This window comes from Podarcis pityusensis, assembly GCF_964106645.2.
Source record: "Podarcis pityusensis genome assembly, chromosome: 4".
Classification (NCBI taxonomy): Eukaryota; Metazoa; Chordata; class Lepidosauria; order Squamata; family Lacertidae; genus Podarcis; species Podarcis pityusensis.
The window spans coordinates 45,628,561-45,655,142 of record NC_138027.1 but is presented as its reverse complement, the minus strand read 5'-3'; the positions used below and the strand labels follow the sequence as shown (position 1 = coordinate 45,655,142).

At 41.0% G+C, this 26,582-nt stretch overlaps 1 protein-coding gene and 1 long non-coding RNA gene across 6 annotated transcripts in view; one reads left to right on the top strand and one right to left on the bottom strand.

The window, feature by feature from the left end:
* Window positions 1-26,582, bottom strand: part of ROBO1 (roundabout guidance receptor 1) — a 610,482-nt gene that overhangs the window by 65,103 nt on the left and 518,797 nt on the right. For all 4 annotated transcript variants that reach the window (XM_081003959.1, XM_081003960.1, XM_081003961.1 and 1 more), the window contains 3 exons: window positions 4,507-4,631; window positions 2,051-2,222; window positions 698-903 (listed from right to left, as the gene is read on the bottom strand). In XM_081003959.1, the coding sequence (XP_080860085.1) occupies window positions 698-903; window positions 2,051-2,222; window positions 4,507-4,631 (503 nt within the window). The remainder of the gene's footprint in view (window positions 1-697; window positions 904-2,050; window positions 2,223-4,506; window positions 4,632-26,582) is intronic.
* The window catches only part of LOC308476426, a 157,094-nt gene that overhangs the window by 105,744 nt on the left and 24,768 nt on the right, over window positions 1-26,582 (top strand). The window contains exons 2-3 of one of the 2 annotated variants that reach the window (XR_013985888.1): window positions 3,248-3,303; window positions 10,910-12,178. The exons of the other annotated variant lie outside the window; for it this stretch is intronic. This is a non-coding gene — a long non-coding RNA (uncharacterized lncRNA). Of the gene's footprint in view, window positions 1-3,247; window positions 3,304-10,909; window positions 12,179-26,582 lie in introns of those variants that run through there. 2 annotated transcript variants of the gene reach the window in all.

Genomic DNA, 26,582 nt, shown 5'->3' with positions numbered 1-26,582 from the left:
AAAGGGGGGGCAGGAAGCATGAGGACAATAGGGATAACTTCTAGTAGAGAAATTATAATAAATGAACTGTAGAGAATATTTTGAAACAATACAATTGTATAGCTTTCATGTTATGCAAAAACACTGGAGCTTGTTTACTGTTCACATGCCTGCCAGCAAGTGAAACAGGGATTCAAAACATTTATGGTTACAACCAGGACTAAAGGGAGAAACAAGCTAATGGGAAGGCACATATGGCAGACCCTCACCGTGATCAATTCCCACCCGGAAACCTATGTCCCCACTGTGGAAGGACGCATGGATCCAGAATTGGCCTCCACAGTCACTTTTGGACTCACTGTTAAGACCTTGTTCATGGAAGACAATCTTACTTGGCTATGAGTGATCACCAAAGAAGAGGATTCCTAAGCATTGCTGCACCACCATCCCATCTTCTATGTTTAAACAGTTTTCTAAATTAATTCTTCTTAGAAGAATCTTACTTATGAAAACTGAAATAACTTGCCAGCGGCTCTGTTATAATCTAAGGTACTTTGGGAATGCAGAATAAGCTATCTCAAGACACGAAGAAGCAAATAAAGATGATATTAATACAGTTATTTAACATTTCATTAATTCTAAAATTAGAGGCTGCAATGTTCAGGGCCTCAAGGCAAGCAAAGTTAAAAAGAATTGTGTGGTTTCAGTTTCAAACTACCTTGGCATATCGAATCTGTAATGCACCAGTTTCCAGCTGCTTGATGCGGGAATCCTGTGTGGATATGAGGGTGCCATCCTTTCTCCAGAGAATTGTTGGCATTAGAGTGCCTGCAGCCACACAGCTGAGTACTAAAGTACCATCCACAGCGACAGTCTGATTCACAGGACCTTGTCGAATGACAGGGGGAGGCCGGTCGGCAATAACTGGCAGAAGAAACAACAGGGAAGGGAAAAAGTTTTATGCAACTGGAAGTGATTTTCTAATCTTCTAAGCAACAGTGGTTGCTCCAGGCTTTACAAGAATCTAAAGATAGTTAAATAAGTAATGAAAATAAAGCATGCAATATTCAGGGGACAATAATATGGTGTTCAACTACAGAATATGTGTTAATATCCAGCAATATTTTTTTAAGGAGAAAAGGCAGTTCCCTGCATTTGACTCTTCCAGACATGTGCTTGGCTCCAACAACCTTAGAAGAGAAAACAACTCTAACAAAGTTTCCCACCTTCTTTGAAAGATGCCCCTTTCTCTAGTCCAGCCTCCTTCATCTAGATTCTTCTAATGCCATTAATGAGTTAACTTTTTCAATGATCATCCAGCTGATTTGTTTCTTGATATGTGTGCAAACCACTATTAGATTTCATCAAAATTATTATGCAACACTATCAGTTGGTGGAATCTAGCTCCACTTAAAAAACTCTATTATTTTCTGACTGATGCTGCAGCGTTCTTACTGTTTTGGAAGGACACCTTTGAACTGAAATAAATGTCACAATAAAACTTAACAGGTGCAGTTCAGAGGTCACAAATTCAGCCCAATAAACTTTTTTTTTGGACTAGGAAAAGCCACGTCTCACACGTTTCCCATATAGTGAAGATATTCTGTTTTTCAATACCACATTTTCCTGTCATGTCTAATTAACCAGGATCTGATCCTAGTTTTATATCCAGGTTTTCTTATGCTACATTTTACCACCAGATATCATGAGAAATTGTGGTTTAAGAAACCAGATTATCTTTACCAGAAGATGCATAAGGCACATGAAGGGAGACTGAACTGTGAGATGAGGAACACAGCTCATTTCAAGACATCCAGATTCAACACACTATGAGTGCTTGATAATTTGAAAGGTAAATTGAAGTTACAATTGCCTAAGCAAAAACACATTAATCTTATCAAGTAATGTCTCTCCCACATTAAATCATACTTATGTGTAGTGCAATCAAATGCATTTTCACCTTAATAAACACCTTATATAGTAGAAAGCATATAAACTCAAAATCATGTTGTTACCACGCTAGAGTTACCATTCTGCTACATTATAAGCAAAGTTAAATTAAACACCTTACCATCAGTAACCTCCAAGTATGCTTTTGTCGTGATGCTTCCCGCAACATTTAAAGTCTGGCAAATATAATAGCCAACATCAGATCGCTGGACATTTGTAATAGTGAGGTCACCCGTTTGAGAGACAGAAAACCGGCTGGAAGACTGAGGAGGTTGGTATGAAAAAAGCAAGTTCTGGAATATAAGGAGAAAAAGTGGGAAATCAGCAAGTTAGATGGATTAGCCTTCATAGATATATACAACTTTAAAATTCAGAATAACCTATATTATGAAGGTTATAGGACCATTTTTCAGATACAAAAGTGATGCTGCAACACAGTCCACCACTCAAGATAGATGTGACTAAACACTGAAACTTGGATTCCCATGGGCCACAACAACAAATAATACATTGGTTATAACAACATATCTAAGACTGCAATGCTAACCACACTTATTTGAGAATGTCCCATTGAACTTCTTTTTGATTCAGTACTCAAGGATATATGCAGCCCCAGTGCTAATTACCAGATGTTTGCAACGTACAGCTGTGAACATAAACTTAAAAGTGCCAATATATTTAAGGGAAGGATGGTATTAGGTAGAACCAGTCTAGACAGACCATAGCAAGTGCATTATTGCTGTAGTTTGGTAGGGTTTTGATCTAAAGCCATATAGTAGTTCTCTTCATGAGCTGGGGGGAGACTGTTATTTTTATATAGGAGAGTGTATCTTATTTTCCTTTTAGACAATTTTTGTGGAGTAAATGTCCATAATTGTCAGTGCTTTTTTTCCTAAAAGAAAATGTTTAGGGATACTCTCATTTTCCTATCCATATTGAAATACTGCCCCTCAATGAGGCCAAACTTAGATTCACAAAATGTTTAGGGGTATGTGTACCCCTGCGTCCCCCCAGAAAAAAAGCACTGATAATAGTTATATGGAAGCTATTCAGATGGGACAGTATGAGTACTGTGTGCTAGGGAGAATGGCCATCAATTTCATTGACCACTGTTATAAGCAGAATACTGGACTAGAAGAACTGAACCATCTGTCCTGTTTCATGCAAACATGATCAAACATGTCTATCATATACAGGTAACTTGCATCTTATGCTAAGTTTACTTATTGTGATTGCACACATAAGGAGGAGAAATAAATAAGTAAATGGGGAAAGGAGGAAACACATTTTCCATTTATTTATTTCCCTCTCTCACTAGCACACTGCTGTGATTGGAAGGCTTTCTGTGCTTTGGAGAGGCAGCAGGAGGGCCAGGTAAGCAGCTTCCACCTTGCGGGCGGGGAATCACCTCTGGAGGTTCCTGACTTTACATGTTATTTGCATTTATGCATAGACCTCTGGAACAAAACCATCACACATGATATGAGTTACAAAACCATCACATACGATACGAGTAAAACCACATGTAATAAGAATGCAAATATATGAATTATAATTTCAAATATATGTCAAGCTCTTTTTTGTAGTATAAACTTACTAAAAACACTAACAAAATGCTGTCTGCTTATTAGTATATGAAATAGTAGACTTCTGGCAGTTGAAAGAGACTACCATTTATTATTATCTTTATTCTCACATTTTAAAAAACCCACCTCTTTGTATTTTTTATTTTTTCCCCCTTCTCTTTGCCTTGACATGTATCTAGCTCTTGATACCCAATGGGGTTTTGGACATTCTTATAGTACAGTAACCTCCCTCCCTGTATCCACGACATACACTGTATGACAAACCACAGATGAAACAAAAAAGAAATTGTGCTACTATAATTGATCTGAACAGAATTTCACATACACTTGGAATCAAATGCCAGATTCACTTTTCCATGTCTAACTAAAATATATTTAAATGCTTCATTTCATAGAGGAGGGCTTTTAGTACTTTTCTCTTCCAATTAAGCTTTATATTCCAAACAAATAGGATACACTGTGTTTCATTTCATGCTAAGCACTAAAAGATCCCTATCATGGTTCTTTTCCTTCTCATTTTCTTGCTACCCATTGGCACCTGTTCAACAAAGTTGATTTAAAATCCCCCCTCAGCTTGACTGAAAATTCTGTCTCAGGCCACATGCTATATTTTAAAAAAATTAACTGGAATATCTTGAACTGTACACAGTCCTGAAGCATGTACTACAGCCTACAAAATTCTTGAGAAGCTTCCTGGTTTTTCATCCTGCATGGGACAATTGACAGGGAACAGAGGGGTCAGTGTAAAGCCAGGATGTATGTTGAGTTTGCCAAGGAATTAGACACTTTTTACTAGTCCTGACTTTTTACAACAACCAGGTAACGTAGGCAGAGCCTACACACATATTTTGAAAAAAATCAAACGAGCTTAGCCAGTCATCCAACAGGCACTTGGAGGATGTTGGTTCAGGAGAGCACTGGGCACTAGCAGACAAAAATGGGCCTTGTGTTATCTAGGTGCTTTGGCAAAGCTTCAGAATGTTCGTTTTACCTGACTTCCTTCTCTTCGCCAAAATATTGCTGGTTGAGGGTTTCCAGTTGCTTCACACTGGAAAGTTACAGTTCTGCCCAGTGCAGCCACCTGGTCACGAGGTTTCACAACAAAATGTGGTGGTTCTGAAAGAAGCGAAGTACAACACAATTACACCGATTAATTCGTAGCTGAGGTGAATGGTTTTCTGTTAAGGGTCTTGTGCATCACATCTAACGCACACAGAAAGGTCCTTTTTAAAATAAAGACTATAGTGCTCAGGTTCAACACTGTTTTAACAAGGGCTGATGTTTATAGACACACCTGTTTGTTAAAACCATAAGAGTGTGTGTGTACACTCTCTTTAACTGAAGCATCACACAGCCCTATTGCCTTCAGTAACTCTTCTTGAGAGCGTAGTTTGGTGGTAAAGTGCTGGTAGGACAAAAGGTTGAAGGCATTTTTATCAGTCACAGCATAAGAAAAGAAAACTTCCCTCACATCACTGTACTATGTACTCTTAAAGTAAAAACCACAAAATGATTGCAAATTCAGGGGTTAGATACACAAAAGTCATCATCTTTGATTTACTGTAGTTCAGAAGTCATTTAATAGCTTCCATAAGAGGCTTGATTTCTGACGTAGGATGAAATGCTCAGGAAAAAAATTCAATTTAACTCAAAAGCCCTAGGATTGCTACTGAGTAAATTATAACCATTTAAAAATCTTCAATGCAATTACTGAAGAGGAATGAATTTAAAGCAACGGTGAAGCAGAATGCCTCCTTCATTTACATAGGCAAGGGCATGTTCAAACAAAATATATATGTAAATGAAGGCGAATTTGAAACATCTGCTCATCGTGACATTATAAATACTGCCAGCATTGTCCAAACTGTTTGATTTATACAGACTTAAATGGCCACTTCATCTAGCAGTAAATAGAACGTCAAAAATTATGTCAGTTGCATTAAGCTATGGCAGTTAAGTATATTAGGCACAGTGACTGAACTAGAGTAGAAAAGATTCTTTTTAAAACCCTGTTTCAGCTTACCCTCTTATGCTGCAGAAACAATGGCTTAAATGAGATCTTGCTGATTTATATTTTTCAGATCTTTCACTCCTTTACTATTTAAAAGAAGAATTTTTCTCAACCCTTACTGATTGTGATAAGGCATCTCACAATCAAATGTAGGTTGGGCTTTTAAGACCCCCCCCCCGTCATTATTTATCCAAAAACACTTTATATTGTTGGTATTTTGTTATAGTTGCCTGTAGCATGAATGCCAAGGAATCACAAAACTTAAATTCTTTTAGGGAAGATATGGGCAGGGTGTTGTTATTTTTTTAAGTGTATAAATATCTTATACTGTGATGAGATTCACAGAAAACCAGGTTGTCTAAAGTTCAGCATTAGGTAAATGGATTCTAGACTATCAGATTTATGTTAACTATTAAAAGTCTGACTTCTGAAGAACAAAATTGCCTTATGAAGTCTTTTGGTTAGTGCAAGCAAATTACCGTATTTTTCGCTCTATTGGACGCAGTTTTTCCTCTCCAAAAATTGAGGGGAAATGTGTGTGCGTCCTATAGAGCGAATGCAGGCTTGTGCCATAGCCGCGCGCAACCCCTCCGGCAGGGAGAGGCTGCACGGGGCTATGGCTTCTTTAGCCCTGCGCAGCGTCTCCCGGCAAGGAGAGGCGGCATGGGGCTAAAGGGAAAGCCAAAACAGCGAGCGGGATGGATCCCGCTCGCTGCCTCGCCTGCTTCCATAGCTGCGCGCAACCCCTCAGGCAAGGAGAGGCTGCACGGGGCTATGGATTCTTTAGCCTCACACAGCCTCTCCCAGGAGGTAGAGGCTGCACGGGGCTAAAGGGGAAGCCAAAACAGCGAGCGGGATCCATCCCGCTCGCTGCCTTGCCTTCTTCCATAGCTGCGCGCAACCCCTCCGGCAAGGAGAGGCTGCGCGGGGCTAAAGGGGAAGCCAAAACAGCGAGCGGGATCCATCCCGCTTGCTGCCTTGCCTTCTTCCATAGCTGCGCGCAACCCCTCCGCAAGGAGAGGCTGCACGGGGCTATGGCTTCTTTAGCCCCACGCAGCTTCTCCCGGCAAGGAGAGGCTGCACGGGGCTAAAGGAGAAGCCAAAACAGCGAGCGGGATCCATCCCGCTCGCTGCCTTGCCTTCTTCCATAGCTGTGCGCAACCCCTCCGGCAAGGAGAGGCTGCGCGGGGCTAAAGGGGAAGCCAAAACAGCGAGCGGGATGGATCCCACTCACTGCCTTGCCTTCTTCCATAGCTGCGCGCAACCCCTCCGGCAAGGAGAGGCTGCGCGGGGCTAAAGGGGAAGCCAAAACAGCGAGCGGGATCCATCCCGCTTGCTGCCTTGCCTTCTTCCATAGCTGCGCGCAACCCCTCCGCAAGGAGAGGCTGCACGGGGCTATGGCTTCTTTAGCCCTGCGCAGCGTCTCCCGGCAAGGAGAGGCGGCATGGGGCTAAAGGGGAAGCCAAAACAGCGAGCGGGATGGATCCCGCTCGCTGCCTCGCCTGCTTCCATAGCTGCGCGCAACCCCTCAGGCAAGGAGAGGCTGCACGGGGCTATGGATTCTTTAGCCTCACACAGCCTCTCCCAGGAGGTAGAGGCTGCACGGGGCTAAAGGGGAAGCCAAAACAGCGAGCGGGATCCATCCCACTCGCTGCCTTGCCTTCTTCCATAGCTGCGCGCAACCCCTCCGGCAAGGAGAGGCTGCGCGGGGCTAAAGGGGAAGCCAAAACAGCGAGCGGGATGGATCCCACTCACTGCCTTGCCTTCTTCCATAGCTGCGCGCAACCCCTCCGGCAAGGAGAGGCTGCGCGGGGCTAAAGGGGAAGCCAAAACAGCGAGCGGGATCCATCCCGCTTGCTGCCTTGCCTTCTTCCATAGCTGCGCGCAACCCCTCCGCAAGGAGAGGCTGCACGGGGCTATGGCTTCTTTAGCCCCACGCAGCTTCTCCCGGCAAGGAGAGGCTGCACGGGGCTAAAGGAGAAGCCAAAACAGCGAGCGGGATCCATCCCGCTCGCTGCCTTGCCTTCTTCCATAGCTGCGCACAACCCCACTGGCAGGGAGAGGTTGTGTGCAGCCTGTACGCTGCTCTTTGGGGCTGGGGGGGGGATATTTTCCCCCTTGATTCCCCCCCCCTAAAAATTGGGTGCGCCCTATGGTCCGGTGCGCCCTATGGTGCGAAAAATACGGTAGTTTTCTGTGGATGCCCGAGGAAATTGTGTGGTGGTGGGAAAATATATGATTTTATATTTATAAACTTTTACAAAAGATTATGGAACGTGTACTAACAAGGCAAACAAGGATTAGTAATATTGAGGTTTATTGTTTGTGGAGGGTTTTGGGTGTTAGGAATAGTGATGAAAAGTGATGCTAGTCAGTGGAATTTTTGGTCCACTAAGATAGGAACGATCTACAATGCTCCTCTGTTCACAAAGTTGTACCAGCTTCTCACTAAGAGACTATACACTTTAATGTAGACTACTTTCAAGGCTAAATTGCTGCAATAGTGTCAGTGTAGCAATCCCTCTCTTGATAAATATTTGCACATTTGTGTTACGGAACCATACAAATGAAAGAGGGGACGACCACTGAGATATACAGAACTTTAACTGTCCAAAACTTTTTAAACTAACATCAGGAATTTCTCCTCGTGGAGTGAATCATGTTAGCCTGTAACATCAAAAGGAACAAAGAGGCTTGTGATACTTTAAAGATTAAAAATCTTCTGACAAGTTAGATTCTAAAATGGGGGTCAACAACACAGTGACTTTGGGAACCATGGTGCCTGGAACGGTGGCCATTGGCACTTCCAAGTAGGAGGGCAGCCCCAGGCTTCGGAGTGCAGGCTGCTATCTGCAAGCCTAGGGAGCCCGGCGGGAACTCCCGCGGGCTCCCAAGGCTTGCGGATAGCTTCCTGAAGCCTGGAGAGCGAGAGGGGTCGGTGCGCACCTTCATTTTTGGAAGGGAAAAGATGCGTCCTATAGGGCGAAAAATACAGTAAGTGATTTCTGTTAAATGAGCTGGCTTGGCTGTTCCCACCTGAGTTTTTATAGCCAATGAATGAAGTCAGAGAATTGGTTGATAAGTGATTTGTTTGGACACCAGAAAATACAAATTCCTATGGCCCTAAAGAGCTGCTGTTTTCCCTTCCTTTGTTTTTGTCTTTGGTATCGCCATAGTTTTCCCTTCCTTTATCACTAGCAACCAGGATGCATCTTTCCTGTGGTGGCTTCATCTGAAATCAGGAGCTCCCTATAAGTTACTTTATGTAAATATTACAGCACAATAAATGTGGGTAAATGTTAAAGAATTCCCTCTCCCCCTCCCACAAAAGGCAAATGTGAAATCTTTGCAAATAGATTTAAGCATGCCTGCTGCTGTGCAGGAGCTGACGTCCTGGCACTCATTAAAAATTCACAGTATTGTTAACAATACAATTGTACGCATGTCTACTCAGAGATACCGTAAGTCACTTTGAAAGTGGATGGAGAGAAGTTTCTCTCTCTCTCTCTCTCTCTCTCTCTCTCTCTCTCTCTCATAAGCAGAACTCATGAACATCATTTGCTGGATGAAATAAATTGCTTCTTCACACAGCACATAGTTACGCCACAGAAGACAGCAATGGCCACTAACTTGGATGACTTTAAAAGAGAATTTGCCTCTCCATGCACATTTTTTTACACTTATCTTCTGTCATGATGATACTTTCATTTAGCTTCTTTCATTAAAGCTTTATGTTTAAGTAGTAGTCTGACAAGCATGCAGATGATCATCAGCAACACTTAATTAGGAGCACATTACTAGTTCTCCAAAGCCTGCACTGAATGTAATTTAAACAACGTGAATCCAGCATACCTCAAAAGAGGTAGGGGTGTGTGGGTGTGTGTATGTTTTCCTCTGTTCATTTTTAGAATGTGGTGGTGCAATAAAAGAATATGGTAGAATTGCAATTTGGATGCACAGTGATGAAACCATACGACCACTTTCATTCATGTCTGAAAGTATGGATTAATATCCACATTCTCAATTCATTAACTTGGCTGCCTTTTCTGTTGATGCGATTGCCAACAAATCCATTTAGCAACTATTTATACTACCGCCAAAGCTCCATTAACATTATCCAACAAGTAATTATATCATAATTCAAAGTGCTTTAGCATTTACTGAATTCTGAAGTGCACAGCAGTGTATACTGCAGCTATTTCCTTAACTCTCACTTTTGCTATACTTAATGCTGCAGGCACCATAAAGTGGTGGCTATAACTGTTGGAATGGGCCCAGATACACTCTGCTGTTATTGTAAGAGCTGCAAAATAATGAAAAATATTTTACTTCATTAGGCTTTAAATTGATCAATTCATTACATTTCATCAACATAACCAAAACCTTAAAAGATGTACAGATATGCTTCAGGCATTACCCTCAGTTATAGTTCAAGCAACATCACAGTGTTGTCACTATTAAAAATACAAATACTTTATTTCTGCTAGATTTCAAGGCAGCTAGAAGATTAGGCAGTTTTCTCCTAGGGATGGTGCAGGGACAATGAATATGGTTTGCCTCTGCAGTCTGCCTTCAAGCTCATGGAACATCTTAAATTCCAATTCAAACTTTAGTCAACTAAACTACAATTTTTAAATTTAATAACCCGAACTGTTGTTGTCAATATTAGCACTAAAAAGAAAGGAATGCAAAGTATTTATTTTTTAAAAAATCTCTTGAACAGCGGATATGAAAAAATGAAGTGTAAGATTCAAAAACAAAATTTTACTCCTTTGATTCATGTGCAACATTTTTTTTTTACTATCAAAGACTTGCACACCTTAGTGCACTTGGAATGTCTCAAGGTGAGAATGGACCAGACACACAACTTAGAAATAATAAACATAATTAAAACAGATATAAATAAGCAAGCCATTACCTTTGATGCTTGCCACAAAAAATACCCATACTTCATGCAGAATCTGCTCTTTGCAGTCTGTCCAATCAATTATAAGTGAAAGATGGAAGCTGATTTGTTGACGAATATGGAGGGGTATGGATGGAAAGAGGGAGAGATGTTCCATTCACAGGGATAACGATGATTAGAAGATGGCCAATAAAATTTCAACTTACCAGATACAACTACAAACAAAAGAAAAAGAAAAGAAAACATGGAATAAATAAATTGGAACATAAAATGGAACAAAAGTAAAATGAATATGCTTTTAATTCTATACACTGCTTTGTATGGTATTCTTTCAGAAAAGTGGTATAAAAATAATAAAAAATTAAACGTACAGCGATCTTATCGAAATGTAGCTATCTGGACACACAAAACATATTTAGGATATACAAGAAAACAGCATGAAACAGATGGCTTATTGCATATATTGTTCTTTTTTAGCAATAGAAAAAGCTCAATTCCAAACCTGAAGATGTGAAGTGTAAAGAATGAAGGAGATACAAGAGATGTGCTACAGTGTGAAAAGGATCTATCTGCCTGCTGAGCAGAGTGATGGGATCATATTCAGAGAACCGCCACCCCCAACCTACTCTAACATGTGAGGGGATTGTCCACCACCTACTGCACGCTGGGAAGCAGAATAAAAAGTGAATTATGATGTTCCATTTGCAATGTAATCTAGGAGTAATTTTCATAATCAGCTTCAGTATTCAAGGCGATTATACTCCCTGCAAGCAAAAAGGGATGAACAGCTACTCAATATACCTAGACAGGATTGGTAGGGTAAAAATTACTTAGTTTGCTGGGCAGAGCAAGCCCTTTCCCCTTTCCTCCCTGTTTGAATAGAGCCAAGATAATTCCCTGTCACACATGCATTTGCTATCCAACTGTACCTTTATTTTTATTAACAAAGAGCACTTCTGTAAGCATACGAATGTGGAAAGCTGGAAATGATATTAGTCCAGAGACCAGTAAAAAATGGTGGTTTTTTATTTGTTTATAAAAGCATATACTACCCTCTAATAAAATTTCAAGGAATATAACATTAAAAAACACCATTCGGTATTGAGTGGCTTCTCCTAAATCAAAATGTAACTTGCTGCACTCTGACTAATTTACCAGAACCACAATGGGACCTAGACGCCCCAGTGTCCCTAATCCAAGCCACAAGTTGCTCCTGCCATATTCATAAGGATATTGATCCAACAGACATTGTTACTTATGCTGCTAAAAAAATACTGTCTACCTTGCAATCTGAATACATTTTTAAAAAAAACCTGCAGACTGTGTTTCATTTATTGATAAGGAAAACAGAGATCTTCCTTAATTTAATAACAGAAAATTCTAAACAAGTATGCCCACAATCTATGAGGAAGAGAAGAGAGCTCTCTTGCCTGTCATAAATTTCAATTGCAGGGTAGCAGTGTACAAAGGAACCTATCCAATGTATGTGGGCACTCAAACCTTTTTAGTAGGATAGGAAGGAGTATTGTCTTCCTTAATTTGGAGACAGAAAATTGTAAATATGTATGCCTTTATTAATCAAAGGGGGGAGTGTGGTCACTGACAGCATAGTTCACATGTGGCCCCTGCACCAGGTCCATATGATTTGGGGCCCTTCAACTAAAGGAATACCTGCTCCTGCATTTAGCTGCCAGGGTACTGTGTTCATCTGATAACAGCTTCTTCTGATTGCCCCCACCATCTGAAGCCAGGCAGGTGAAGACAAGGGTGACGGCATTTTCAAATGTGGTACCCCAAGGAGACTCACCTCGTGCCTAAGGACTTTCCCTTTCCGATACCAGGCAAAGATGCTTTGATTCCCCCATACTTTTGAAAGAACCTTTTGAACTATTTTTCCTTTTAGATGTTGTTTTGGAACTTGTATTTAATGTTTTATTACTTTATATGAATACTGCCCTTTCTGCCTTATGTATGGGTGAGGCCTTCATGTTTATTGATTATATTTCATGCAATATGCTTTCCATGTCATATGGGGGCAGAGGCGAACTTGTGGCTTGCTACCATGCTCATCACACAAAAAAGTCAGAGTTCCATGAGCTCCCAGGGAAACAAATGATATTTAAATATCTATGTATGTTTTTGGACAGCTACTGCTTAATTCAGGGGCAGGGTGGTGGGGGGAAGCTGGGTAAAGTAATGCCTCATCTTTTGTTGGGGTTTGGTTCCAAGGGTTATGTGTATACACACAAATTGTATATAGCCAAACCCCTGGAGTCACTTCACTGTAAGGAATCACTGTAAGGCGGCTGGTGGAGGAGACACAGAGCACTCCCAGAGTTGGTGTCCTGAGTAGGCCTTGCCCAGTAAGCAAGGGTGAGCTTAAAATCTCTTTTCGCACCAGGTTACCCCAAACAAAACTGCTTCAAAATCCTACTGCAAACCTATAAGCAAGTTTACAAAGAATGCTAATGTCACTACAGAAAATGTATCTATACACACATACATATTTTGCATTATATAAACATAAAAAACTAATGGCATACATTTTTACACAGCCATCTATTATTTCAGTGACTAATTCGAGTGCAGAATAATTAATGTAACATTTGAGTCATAAGTAGTAAATGTCAAGCATTAAGGTTTTTAAGGGATGTTCTGCATATCTCAAGCCCTATGGTGCTCTCATTTTTGTTTTAGCCTTTTAAATAGAGTAAAATTAACTACTGTTAAGCATGAATACACTTCCATAATTAGCTGGTAAACACCTGCAGTATGCTAGTCTCCAATAAAATGCACTAAAAAGAGTAATAATATTCCATCTGCCAAAATTCATTAGTCCAGGGGGGAATGGGTTTGTGCTCAAGTAAACATTAGACAGTACAAGCAGCATAAGAACATGAGAAGAGCTTGCTGGATCAGGCCAGTGGCCCATTGAGTTCAGCATCCTGTTCTCACAGTGGCCAACTATATGCCTGTGGGAAAACTAGGAGCAGAGCATGAGCACAGAAGCACTGTTTCCCTTCCTGCAGTTTCCATCAACTGGTATTCAGAAGCATTGTCACCACCACCATGGCTAGCAGACACCGATAGCCCTCTCCTCTGTGAATTTGTCTAACGCTCTTTTAAAGATTCCTGCATTGCAGGGGATTGGACTAGATGACTACATTTCTATGATTCCTAGGCAGTAGTTTTCAATAGCGTATTAATTTAGTTTTTGTGGTTTGGGTTCGAGATCACTGCTCTGAGCTTCTGGAAACACAATATTGAAATAACATAAAAGTCTGGTTATTGATATCATTATCATGTATATGGATATTGTGTTGTCTTATGTTTCTATGTATACAAATTTTCCCCTTAAAATTATTGAGATTGTGTTTAATATATATTATATACTTGGGCTTTTAAAAAATATAAAGCACTTCAAGTTCTACTATTAGTAAGAGGTCTATTGATGACTTAAATAATTAAATAAATAGGTGTTTTTTCCAGGGGGAGGCAACCATCACTACCCCAAAATCTGCTTAACTTTGCTGAAACTGAAGGAAGATTTGTATACTGATGATTTGATCAGTTCATATGTAAGGAATTTGTGAAAGTGCCTGAATGTGGAAAAAACAATTCCACCATGCCAAAATGACCCACAAGAATTAGGCAGGGTTACAGGAGGCAATTATCTGGCCTTCCCCCTCTGAAGGAAGCAGTTGACAATAAAACTACCGTATTTTTCGCACCATAGGACGCACCGGACAATAGGACACACTTTGTTTTAGAGGGGGGAGAACAAGAAAAAAAAATTTTCCCCTCTCTGCCCAGCGCCCCTTCAGTGAAGCAGCAGGAGGCGCTGCACAGAGAGGGGGAGAACTTTCCCCCTCTTGTTTTCCCGCTCTAAAACAAGGTGCCGTTTAAGGTGCGTTCAGGCGGCTACCTTGGAAGCCTGGAGAGCGAGAGGGGTCGGTGTGCACTGACCCCTCTCGCTCTCCAGGCTTCAGGTTCCTTTCGACCTGCTCTTTGGGGCTGGCGGGGGGAAGCCCACCACCAGCCCCAAAGAGCAGGTCAGGGAGCAGCGGAAAGGCGCAGCGGAGAGGCTCCTGCCATAGCCGCGCGTCACCTCTCCAGCCGGGAGAGGGTCGCGGGGGGGCTGCTTTAGCCCCGCGCGCGCTCTCCCGGCTGGAGAGGTGACGTGGGGCTGTAGAGGCTCCTGCCATAGCCGCGCGTCACCTCTCCAGCCGGGAGAGCGCGCACGGGGCTAAAGAAGCCATAGCCCCGCGACCCTCTCCCGGCTGGAGAGGTGACGCGTGGCTATGGCAGGAGCCTCTATAGCCGCGCGTCACCTCCCCAGCCGGGAGAGGGTCGCGGGGTAGCCCCGCGAGTGCTCTCCCAGCTGGAGAGGTGACGTGCGGCTATAGAGGCTCCTGCCATAGCCACGCGTCACCTCTCCAGCCGGGAGAGGGTCGCGGGGTGCTTCTTTAGCCCCGCGAGTGCTCTCCCAGCTGGAGAGGTGACGTGCGGCTATAGAGGCTCCTGCCATAGCCGCGCGTCACCTCTCCATCCGGGAGAGGGTCGCAGGGGGGCTGCTTTAGCCCCGCGCGCGCACTCTCCCGGCTGGAGAGGTGACACAGGGCTGTAGAGGTTCCTGCCATAGCCGCGCGTCACCTCTCCAGCCGGGAGAGGGTTGCGGGGCTATGGCATCTTCGCTCCATAGGACGCACACACATTTCCCCTTCATTTTTGAAGGGGAAAAAGTGCATCCTATAGAGCGAAAAATACGGTAAGTAAAATCCTGCCCTCGTTTGCTGAGCTTGACAATGTTTTCTTTGTGCAGCAGCTGGAGAAGTGGGGCTGGGTAGAAGCATGACCCTTCATTGTCAACTCATGTGCACTAATTTTAACACCAAGGTGATAGCAGGAGAATGGTGAGTTGGATGAGACAAGGAGAGTGAATTTCTGGCACTGTTAATATTTTGTTGACTAACAACCAAAATATTTTGGGTTGCTTATTTAATAAATTTATATCCCATCAAAGGTGGCAAACATAAAACCCATTGGACATCTGTTTTCCTGAAGGTGGTGGGCTATTGAAGTTACGAGTAGCTAGGCTGTTTGCCTGCTCACTTTAGTACCATTTCTTGCTAGGATTCTTATCCCCCCATTCTCCTTCTCCCTTACTTAAAGACTGTCATCCTGTGCACATTTATGTGGAAGTAATCCAGGATCTAAAAATGCCAAGTTGGTACTAGTCAGCCCTTGGTATTTTGTTTTGCTGATACTCCCTGGAACGCATCATGACAAGAGACACTGAGAAAGGAGTATGTTTTGTCACCAGTTTAATGGACCCTTTGGATTTTCGGATTTTCTCACCCTTACAGTGGTACCTCGGATTAAGAACTTAATTCGTTCTGGAGGTCCGTTCTTAACCTGAAACTGTTCTTAACCTGAGGTACCACTTTAGCTAATGGGGCCTCCTGCTGCTGCTGTGCCGCCACTGCACAATTTCTGTTCTAATCCTGAAGCAAAGTTCTTAACCCGAGGTACTATTTCTGGGCTAGTGGAGTCTGTAACCTGAAGCGTCTGTAACTTGAAGTGTCTGTAAACTGAGGTACCACTGTATTCCCTTCAGGCTCTGGAGAAGGGTGTGGAGAATCTCTCCAATTCATACTGAGCCACAGAGAGGCTGAAAATCAGCAATATGTTTAACTGCATTCCAAGGATATCCACAGCTCAGAGTCAAGAGAAATCCCCACCATCCTTACAGAGTTTGTGGAGAAGTTCAAGGGAAATCTGACTCATGCTGAGCCATAAAAGGGATTGCAAAGCACTGAGACATATAATTGGTTTACAAGTTTCTTTGCCACTCGTGTGCAGCTCAGTAAAGCTCCGAGGAAGATAGTGGCCTGTCTTACAATTGGGTTGGGCTTACAGCAGCAACGTACCACTTCCAGACCTCAGCATGACATTATAGGCAAGACTCCACTCACTTAGGGAAGGCAGAGTTTGTGGCCAGCAAAATTGTGTTATTTACTAAGTCCCATTGAACATAGTGGGACAAGATTATAACTAGGATTATGTTGAATGTGATCTTTCACTTGAATTTTAGGATGTGGGGGAAGGAGGGCAAGGTAAGCCTACCGTTTTCATTATTTGCCTCTGCTTTGGCCTTCCACCACTAATTTTGCTACTGTGGTAGGATAAGGCCAATACTATTCCTCCTACATGATTCTAGAACAAGGGGACATTGTCGTATAACAGTGTTCTAAGGTGCATTTGTATAAAATGGCAGCCACTGGGAAAAGGGAAAATTTTTACTTCTACATGCTGAAACCACCTCACAAACAAACAACGCTCAAAAAGGTCCAGCAACTGGCCAAATAATTGGGGGGGGGGGCTTTTCAGCAAACATATTTTTGCTTTTCTGAGCAAATGTGTGTGAACTCATACTGTATGCCTTTTTTGTGCATAACGGTTATTTTTACATTCCTTCCTTCCTTGAGGGTGGTGGTGGTTGTGTCCTTTCAATGACCCATTTCTCACATTTTCAGGCCCTCCACACAGCAGAGAGAAAAGACCATACAGTACTGGATAAACCAGACAAATGAAGATTTCCTTTCCCCACAAAAGGCAGTATCTATTAATCTACATCTTTCCCCTGATATTTGTGAAACATTTATTCAGAAACCTTAAATAAGATGGCTCTTTAAGTTTCCTGAGGCAAAATATGTATGCCCATGCCATCTAAATGTGCAATAATTCTTTCAGATTTTAGAAAAGTGACTACCATATTTGATATAGTTTTTCCTAACTGTATGCAACGTCTAGTTTCTAAATAGTTCATTCTCCATTTCCCCCAAAAAGAAGTGTATGTAGACTTTAGATTCCATTGCATTTAGTCTCCTTTTATAAAAAAGCCTTGCAATTAAGAACAGAGTCAGACTTCAGAGCTGGGTCAGCTTCTCAGGGTACATTTGAATGTGTCATAGCTTTCATTTTATATTATGATTTGTGCTGCTATCCTGCAAAATAGCATAAGTATCTAGAATAGGAACTAAAATCTATACATTCATTGCAAAATGGATATTCATATGAAATGTATGTTTATTTAGGAAATGTTAATAGTAAAACTTGCTTATTCTCTTACAAAAAGATAAATTAACACTTCAAAACTATTTTTGGGAGTTATAAATGATCAATTATTGTATAAATGTTTCCCTATTATTGCTACAGTATTTTTTTTTTTTTAATTTCCTATTCAGTTTCCATTAAAATTTAATTAGCTTGATCTTTGTCTTCAAATTTGGGCTTTTAAATTAAAACATAATTATATTGTATCTTACCATTAGGCCTTTCACAATGTTATTTGTATAATTCTATGGCACAAATGCCTCCCATAATTCTACTCTTCGGCTATGATCTCAGTACACTTACTCAGTAATGAGTTGCAAAGATTCACTTACAAACAAGGGTGTGGTGTCCTCAGGAATTCAAAGTAGTCAACATAGGGATATATTATTGCCTCCTACAATTCTTCTGAGCTCAGCTGGAATTAGTACTGTGAATTTCAAGGGATCCACTCATTTCTCAAATCTCATATTTTAGCTCGTACACCCATAGATCACAATGACTGTGTTTAGAGTTCAATAAAGAGTTACATTTTTGGAACTGTGCAAGTGGGTTTTGTTTTTTGTTTTTTAGTATTGATGTACATTCTTTAAAATACCAATCCTTGAATGTGATGAGCATCAGCAGTGAATGTAATTCAATCCTATACTGTAGTAACAGGCTACACTAGGGGTCACCAAACTCTGTAGACTAGCCGGAGCATTTCAATTTTTGATAGGATGATATAGGTGCTAGTCACAAAATGTTTTATATGAGGAGCCTGGAATAGCACAACAAGGCTGCCGTGGGGGCATGGCCTAACACAAAATTAAAGGGAAGACAGTCATTGCTAATTCTCGCCTCTACCCCATCCCCCGCCAGAACATCTAATGTTTACATACAGTATGTCTTGCTGATCCCAATTATATAGCTATTTCAGGCACAATAACCCTGTTTTTCCCCAAACCAGCCCTAAACCAAAGCCTAGTCCAGACATGGCCAAACTTGGCCCTCCAGCTGTTTTGGGACTACAATTCCCATCATCCCTTATCACTGGTCCTGTTAGCTAGGGATGATGGGAGTTGTAGTCCCAAAACAACTGGAGGGCCAAGTTTGGCCATGCCTGGCCTAAGCCTACCATCCTATACCCATTTACCTGCGAGTAAGCCCCATTAAACATATACAGCTTACTTCTTAAGTAGACATGTATACTGCTGTACTGTCTACTAAAAGTACAGTGAATAAGTGCCTGGACACCAGCTTCTACACAGCAGGGGACTTTATGCAAAGTTTCCACATTTTGCAGTTGCCATTTTAGATGGGCTTGTTTAACACCCACCCTTATTGTGTAGTACTATTAATAGAAATTAACTTCTAGGGCGTACTTGGTCTCAGACAAATGAATCTTAGGAAAGGTGCTTCCTGGTTGCTAGGGGGGAAAGGAGGGCAAACTATGGATATTCCATGGATTTCTAGAAAAGAGTGAAGACAGAAAAAGAAGATATAATGCACTCAGTAGAAGGGAGAAATAGCAGCTCTTTTGGACCCCATGGATTCCCATTGCCTGGTGTGCAACAAAGTTATATTCACTGGCTAAAAGCACTGATAGCTGGGAGTAGCTTAGACTGGCTCAATTAACAGAAATCTCTTAGAAGGTTACTTGCACATCTTGCTTCATAACTTTCCAGTACCAGAGACTTGCTTTTTTTAAAAAAAAAGTCCAGAGTTTAGGGCCCCCTGGAAAGGTTAATTAATGCATTTCCAAAGGCCATGACACCCTCAGGTCCTAGGTTGATAACCCCAGGGCTACACCATTACAAATACTGATCTCCTAAACATTGATCTAAGGAGTGCCACCTTGCTGGGGGCAGGGAGAAGTATTCCAGGGTGAAACATAATTTTAAAAAGTTTCAAGGAATTACATGTTTCTAAAAAACATTGGCTACAATTCAGTGAATCACTTGTATATCTAGATAAAGAATATGAAGTAACAATTCAGTCAGTACTGGGGTTTCCAACAAAGCTCACTTTGCAGCAACTGAGTACAGATTAAGGTGTGCAAAGATTACAGAGAAAAATAATGAGTTTTAAGAGTTCAAGGCTTATTGAGTCCAAAGCAGGGGTTCCCAAAATGTGGTCTGTGGAGCTTCATTCAGATTGTCCATGGGATGTCTTCATTAAATATTCACATTGATTTTTCTATATTATTCTGTTATTGTTTTTCTCTTCATGTGTATTGTCTGTTTTGGTTGTTGTTTTTTAATTTCACATTGGGTATTAATTGTATCTTCATTGCTTATTTTATTTTGCATAGGATGGAATTCAAAATGCAATACAATATAAGAAATAAAATAATCAGTTAAAATACAATTAAAATCATACAGCATCTAGCACAGCATGTTACAATGGCTATAACAGGCAGAAAAATCATTACAAAATGCACCTAAACTATCACCAATTTTCATGTGGTCCTGGGTGGGGGTTGGGAGTTTGGGAACCATTGGTCTACACAGCATACTTCTTTTTTACACAGCTGTGCCCCTTGCAGTAAATACATTCTTTGTTCCTTGACAAAAAACATACAAACTGTAGTCTGAAATGTAAAATTTCAAGGAAAGCTATAGATAATAAATTAAATCTGTGGGTAAGACCGGCAATAATTCATTGATCAATGGCTACCAAACAATGAAATCAAGCGTATTCAATAAATCATTAGAGTGAAGTGATTTTTGACCTTAAGTAGTCCTGGTGATACTTAAGAATGATCACCGTAGGCTGAAACAGATACAGTTTCAAAAGAAATGTGGACTAGGGAGCTTTGCATTCAGAAGCTCACATATGGCAGACTACTGCAAGTTGTTTCATCTTTCTTTTCAAGTAAAGATGAACCACAAACTTACTGGAGTATTCAGTATGCACTGGCAGGGCCAGAACTTATGAAACCATCATTATCTGGAAAGTTAACATACCGCATAAGAATTTTTGATTGTTTCTCTGTAAGGTTAGAGCCAAAATATATGTAACTTTATCGTTATTAGGGTTATTATTCTCATTTGTTTGGTGCAAACTGTGCTTTAGACACTGTAGAAACAGTGAATAGTCTTGCTACTACAGAACCTTAATGTTCATGTTGATCAATGTGTATGTGATGCTCTTGAAAACCTGGCATGTTTCATGTTTGTGACACTGTGGGTAAAGCGTGTTCTCCTTCATGGAGAGCACGTGTTGCAGTGGGGGCCGCCAGGACACTCCAAAGTTGGGGGCGGGCTAATTGTTCATTGGCCACTGATGCGATTGGGGCTTCCCTTGTTGTTGGGAAGAAGTTAATGTTGCCATTTGTTGATTGACAGCCGGAAATGCTAAAACTCCTTGCACGAGGCTAGGGCTTCCTCTTTTCGACCGTGCATCGGATTGCCCGTCCCCCCCTCCCTAGAATTAGGGTTGTTCGCTTTGACCTTGCTATGCCTGTCATGGGGTCGTCTGCTCTAGGGGCAGGGGCCTGGTAGGAATTTTGCTGGGGCCATTTGGTTTTTGCCTACTGCGTAGCAAATCGTCACAACTTGTAAGGTTGCGGTTAGGCATTGGTTTATGGTTTGGTTGGTTGAGGGGAAGTGGTTGAGTGCCTGCCCTTGGTAGGTTGAGTGCCTGCCCCTCTAATGCTGCTGCTGCAAGGGATTCCGTTAAAGGAATTGGGGGCTAACTATTGCTTGTCCACTCTGTCAAGGGGGCTTGGGCCATAGCAAAGAGCTCCTGGTTGCATTTGGGGTGAGGGCAGGTTCCCTGCTCCGCGTAACCCCCAAGTGTATTCCCCTATTCTGACTTTCGCATCATGCGGAATGTCAGTCTGTCCCCCATGGTGGGGGCAGATAGTCGCAACCAATGCCTAAGCAACCACTCACAAATTTGTATTTCAATAAAGTTGTGGCCAAAATTATGCCAAAAATCTTAAACAAAAAATTCTGTGTGATGTGTGAGTTATTGGGGTGGCCCTGGGGACCTCGACACGCAACTACCATTAGCTCTGCACTATTATAAATGTACATTTTATTTCTATTTAGAATGCTTAGGTCCCATCCTTCAGCCTCAAAATGATCTCAGGACAGATCGCAACAATAAAAATACATCCTAACACAAAAACCAGCAATTATTGAAGCAGAAATATTATACAAATCATTCATTATACAGATTTCTCCATCTGCCCCTCCCCTTCAGCACGGAAATAGAGAAAAACCAAAATGGAGAGATTCACCCATCCCTACACTGCAGCCAAACTGGAGAAACTGGGATATCTTCAGTGAAAGCTGTTGTGGGCTTCTCTCAGCCTCCAAGAGCACTTGTTTAGATGCTGGTACGTTTCCTCCCAGCATAGTGAATACTGCCACCAGAAGCCCTAGGAAATACAACTCCCAATATGTTTAATCTAGGCTGATTAAGATGGAACTCCATTTCTCAGGTCCTTTGTAGCAGTGGATTCCCTACAGAGGCAATCTTAAGCATTCTAGGAAGAGATTACCAGTATCTACAACTGAGGAGCTCAGGTGTACTACCTGTGGGCACTGTAGTGTGTTTGGATATCTCTACTTGTTGCCTGCAAAGGCCTAGTGCCAGTTAAAAAAAATACGAATAGAGGACTTTGGCTTTTCTGATGTTTTGGGGAGGGTCTCTGTGTTGCCTATTTTAAAGCTGTATTGCCCATTTCTTAATCTGTTTTATTTGTTTTTAGTGTGTATGTGAACTTTTTCTCTTGTGGTGGGGAGGGGTTGATTCTGAGTACTGCTGGGTTTTCTTAAGCGAAATTGTTGTTTTGTAGTGTCCACAACAATTAGGTTTCCAAAAAGGCTACATTTCCCTGGTCTAGGATAATCTAGGATCATGGTGAAAACCTATACCAGCCTCTCTGATGACAGCCATTCTTCCCTTTATCAAGGGGAGTGCTAAGAGGAAGCTTCCTCAAGTTTAGTGGTCTTTGCAAGACAAATAATTATGAATACCATAGGTTGTTTCCTTAACAATCTGAGAGCAAAAAAAGAAAAGAAAAACCAATTCTGAGCTGTGTCAAAGGAGCCATGTTTGTAATTAAAACACCCACACATTTATGTTGCATGAAGACATTGCATGAAGATCTACTTCAATGTGCTGATGCTATTTATCAGTGAAAGCTTTTAACAGCTTCAATGTATTTACAAACTGTGTTACAAAACATTGATCAACTACTCAATATTAATTCTTTTATTGAATTTTTAGCAACCGCAGGAAAAATAATCTATTGTATTCTACACTTAATAGAAAAATAGCTCCTTTGGGGGCTTTTGAATCCTCCAGAAGTCTTCATAAACACACCAGCTTCCAATTGTTCTCAATTCATCAAACTGAGCTCATAAAATTACCTTTCTATTTCATTAGTTTTAAAGATTTTTATCAGTTTGCTTGTAAGAGGGAGTGAGCTGCCAGACTTCTAAGATCATTGATAGAAATCTAAAATACTGTTGTGGTTTGTAGCAGTCATTTAAGGTAAAATGGTTCTTTCTTTAAGCTGCACAATCAAAAAGATATTTTGCATCATTTATTTTTCTGTAAAGAAGTGCCAAATTTTGAAGCCAGTGTGTGGTATGGAATATATCTGTCACCAAGGGCTGTCTCATCTGCTTCCATTGGAACCCGAGAGGGATGTCGTTTAATTAAAAAAGGAGGGGACAGAGCTTTCAGAAGAGTATTGCAGTGGCATTTCACACAAAGGTGATTCATATACACATGGTGCTTGTATGACGTTAGTTTGCAATACACAGTGCTCAGTTATGTAAATATCAGGAATTCTGCATGCCCAACAAGACTTTGGAGTATGTTTGCTTTGAGCAGCCCTTCGTATATCACCCCAGATTTCAAACTCAAAAGCAGTTGACAATGTATTGAGTGGGAAGGTATGTTATTAAAAATGCCTTTTTAAACGAAACAAAAACCCCAAACAGATCTTGTTTGTGGCAATTTCTAGTGACTATCACAGTTCCAGCCTTCCAAATCACAGTCCTATACCAGTGGATTGCCTGTAAATAAATATATACTAGCTTTCTAGAGGTGGGTGTTTAAATTTGGAGCTTTTCTTTGGGGATTCTCTCCGTTGTACAGTTTTAACTGCTACAACATTATAGTAGATTACTACTACAACAACATTGTGGTTTCTGACCTGAATGAGTTAAAATATGAACCCTTGGAGTTTTCTACAGTAGTCATCCAACAGCCCCAATCTGTTAAGCCATTTTGGAAAATAATGCTTTAATTGTGTTAAATAGGTGTTAATAGTTTCCATGTGGAAAATCTCTTTGTGAAAGATCTCATTTGCTTGAAAGTTATACCTTTGGGGCTTTTTTCACCCTTAGGAGTTTCTTTTTCTAAGTGTAATTATGACTGAAGCCAGCTGGTTTGAAAAGAACTTGCACCGTAAAGAGGTGGACAAAAATGCCACATTATAAGAAAATTAATGTAGGTGAGAAATCTTGTGTGGAAGGCCTCACAAAGAGTCCAGGTTAGTGATTTTATCAGTATCCCAAGAAGTTACCCTGAACTAAAGTAAAACGTACAAGGACATCAGTTGTTAAGTTTAATATGCTTTTCAAGTCGCAACGTGACACTTAAGATTGGATAGTCAGGTGTCTACAGTACCGCCTGGTGCCCATTGCGACTGGTAGTGCAGAAGGCAGGGAGACTATGGTCAGACTGATCCATAGCCACTTACAGGAGCAGCCAACTAATTCGTGTTTTATCCCTTTGCTCCTGCCTGCTAAGTTCTAAGAGGGCAACCCTGAGATTATGGAGGAGGAAGCTGATAGGCAGTTCTACCCTTGGGCTGGAAGTAAACAGGAAGGTAGGCAGGTAGGGGCTGGCTGAGGGCAAATTGAAGTTGGTGGGGCCCTCAGCTAGCCCCCACCTGCCTCCACTGACTGCCTTTTTAGGTTACAAAAAACCCGACACGTTGGCAATAAAGACAACTTGGCAAATGGCATAGAAAGGCTGCCAATTTATAAAGCAACCAGTAATGTAAATAAATTAAGTATAGTAATAAGTTTTTGAACTTTACAGGAACTTTTTTGTTTTGGCAAGCCTTTCTGGTCATGTAACCATAGCATCAATTTTATTAAGTATAATTGTTTTAAAATTGCTAATTTTATTTATATTTTGAAAGAAAAATGTCAACTTACGTTTGCTTTTTGTTTTAAAATTTGTATTTTTGTCAGCCACTTAAAGATTTTCTGTTGAGTAAGTGATATATAAATTTTGTTAAACAACCCAAAATAAAAGAAATGTGTGTAAGCAACTTATGAAACTCTGTCTTCCTCATAGATGCAAAATATCCACCCTTTTGGAAAGAGTTTGTAGACTATGGCTTGTCAAAACTCTCTTGGACCATGTGCTTTAAGGTAGTAGTCAGGGATGCATTTCATCTCACATTCTTTTAATCTCTTGTCTCTGATTCAGTTTTCAATAACCATATTGTAATTGAAGTTTTTAATGCAAATCTTATTTGGCAAATATTCTTGGCTATGGCAGAAAGAGCAAAGTGTTTTTAATAAAATAAAATGAATTCAAAACCATACAAATAAAAGCCCATTCCATTTTCTCCTCAACGAAGCAGTTCTATCAAGAAAGAATAAGGCAGACACTAATTAAGCAGTTCACTGATTTCTGCATATGCAAACTTTTATTACAAATTGTTTATTGAAAATTGAATCACAGAAAAGCAATGGGAAGAATGTGAGCTGAAATGTCCCATATCTTTGAACTCACATCTAGTTAACAAACAGTTCTCCACCTACTGAGTTTGAAACTGCTCCTTGGCAACTTCTGTCTCTACAAGCAATTCAAGATGCAAATGTTCTGTGTAATTAGTTGAAATTTGCAAAGTAGTGTGTGTATGTAATACATAAGCTCTTGATCTTTCCCATCAAAGGAATATGTATAGAGTTTAATGCTGATTATTGGATGGGAAAGTGACTTCTAGCTAATAAAATATAAACCTCCATGGAATTTGAAGAAGGTAAAGATCTACTGTAATCCTAAATACATTAAAACAGATATATAGGAAGAGAAAATCAAGGTGTAGTAGCATATGGGGAATATATATCCATTTCATTTGGAGCTTACACAAGTGGAATTTAGGCACTGTGAGGGTTGAGGGGGAAAAGAAAAGCAGAATCAAAAGGCTAGCACACCTTTCCTTACAGAGAAGGCAGAACTAATAATATTGGGGAGGGAACACAGAACTGATATACCTTGCAAGTTCTTAATTAATATGCTTCTTTGAAATATTGCTTGAAACCTCATCCCTTAAGTTTAATTTCATTTGGGTCACATGTCTAATGCAGAATTCTGCAGTGACTATCAGTTCAAGCACTCAGAAAAAGCATGTGGTACAGTTACTGTGCAATTATACCATCTTCATGTCTATGTGAAAAAAATATTTTTGATTTGTTTCCCTGTGCATAACATACTCCCTCCTCCCATTTACCCCCTAGATTGGCAACTGTGAAGTGGCTGGCTTAGCATTACATGCAAATCATCACCCGTGGTGTGTTTCTGTAACTCACACCTGACTGATAGCCCAGTGGGCAGAGCATGAAACTCTTGATCTCAGTGTCGTGGGTTTGAACCCCACATTTGGCAAAAAGATCCCTGCATTGCAGGAGGTTGGATTAGATGACCCTCTGGGTCCTATCCAGCACTGCCATTCCATGAAGCCACAAGTGGTAGTAGTAATCCAAGAACAAACCTTATCTTCAGCTTGTGGCTTATTTTGAGAGAAACCAATGTAAGAGGCAATATGCCTCTGTATTTCAGTTGCTGGGAATCACAAATGCAGAGAGTGATATTGTACTCTCGACTGTTTGCAAGCTTCTCAGAGCCATATGTGGTTGGTCACTGTGAGAACAGGATGCTGGATCAGGATCTCAGGATCAGGCAAGGCTTTCTTGGTGTTCTTATGTGTGCTGGTTTGCACATTTAACTTTCAGTCAGCTCCTCTGTGGTTTATTTCCTCACTCTAGAAAGGGAGGAGCAAAGTTGGGAC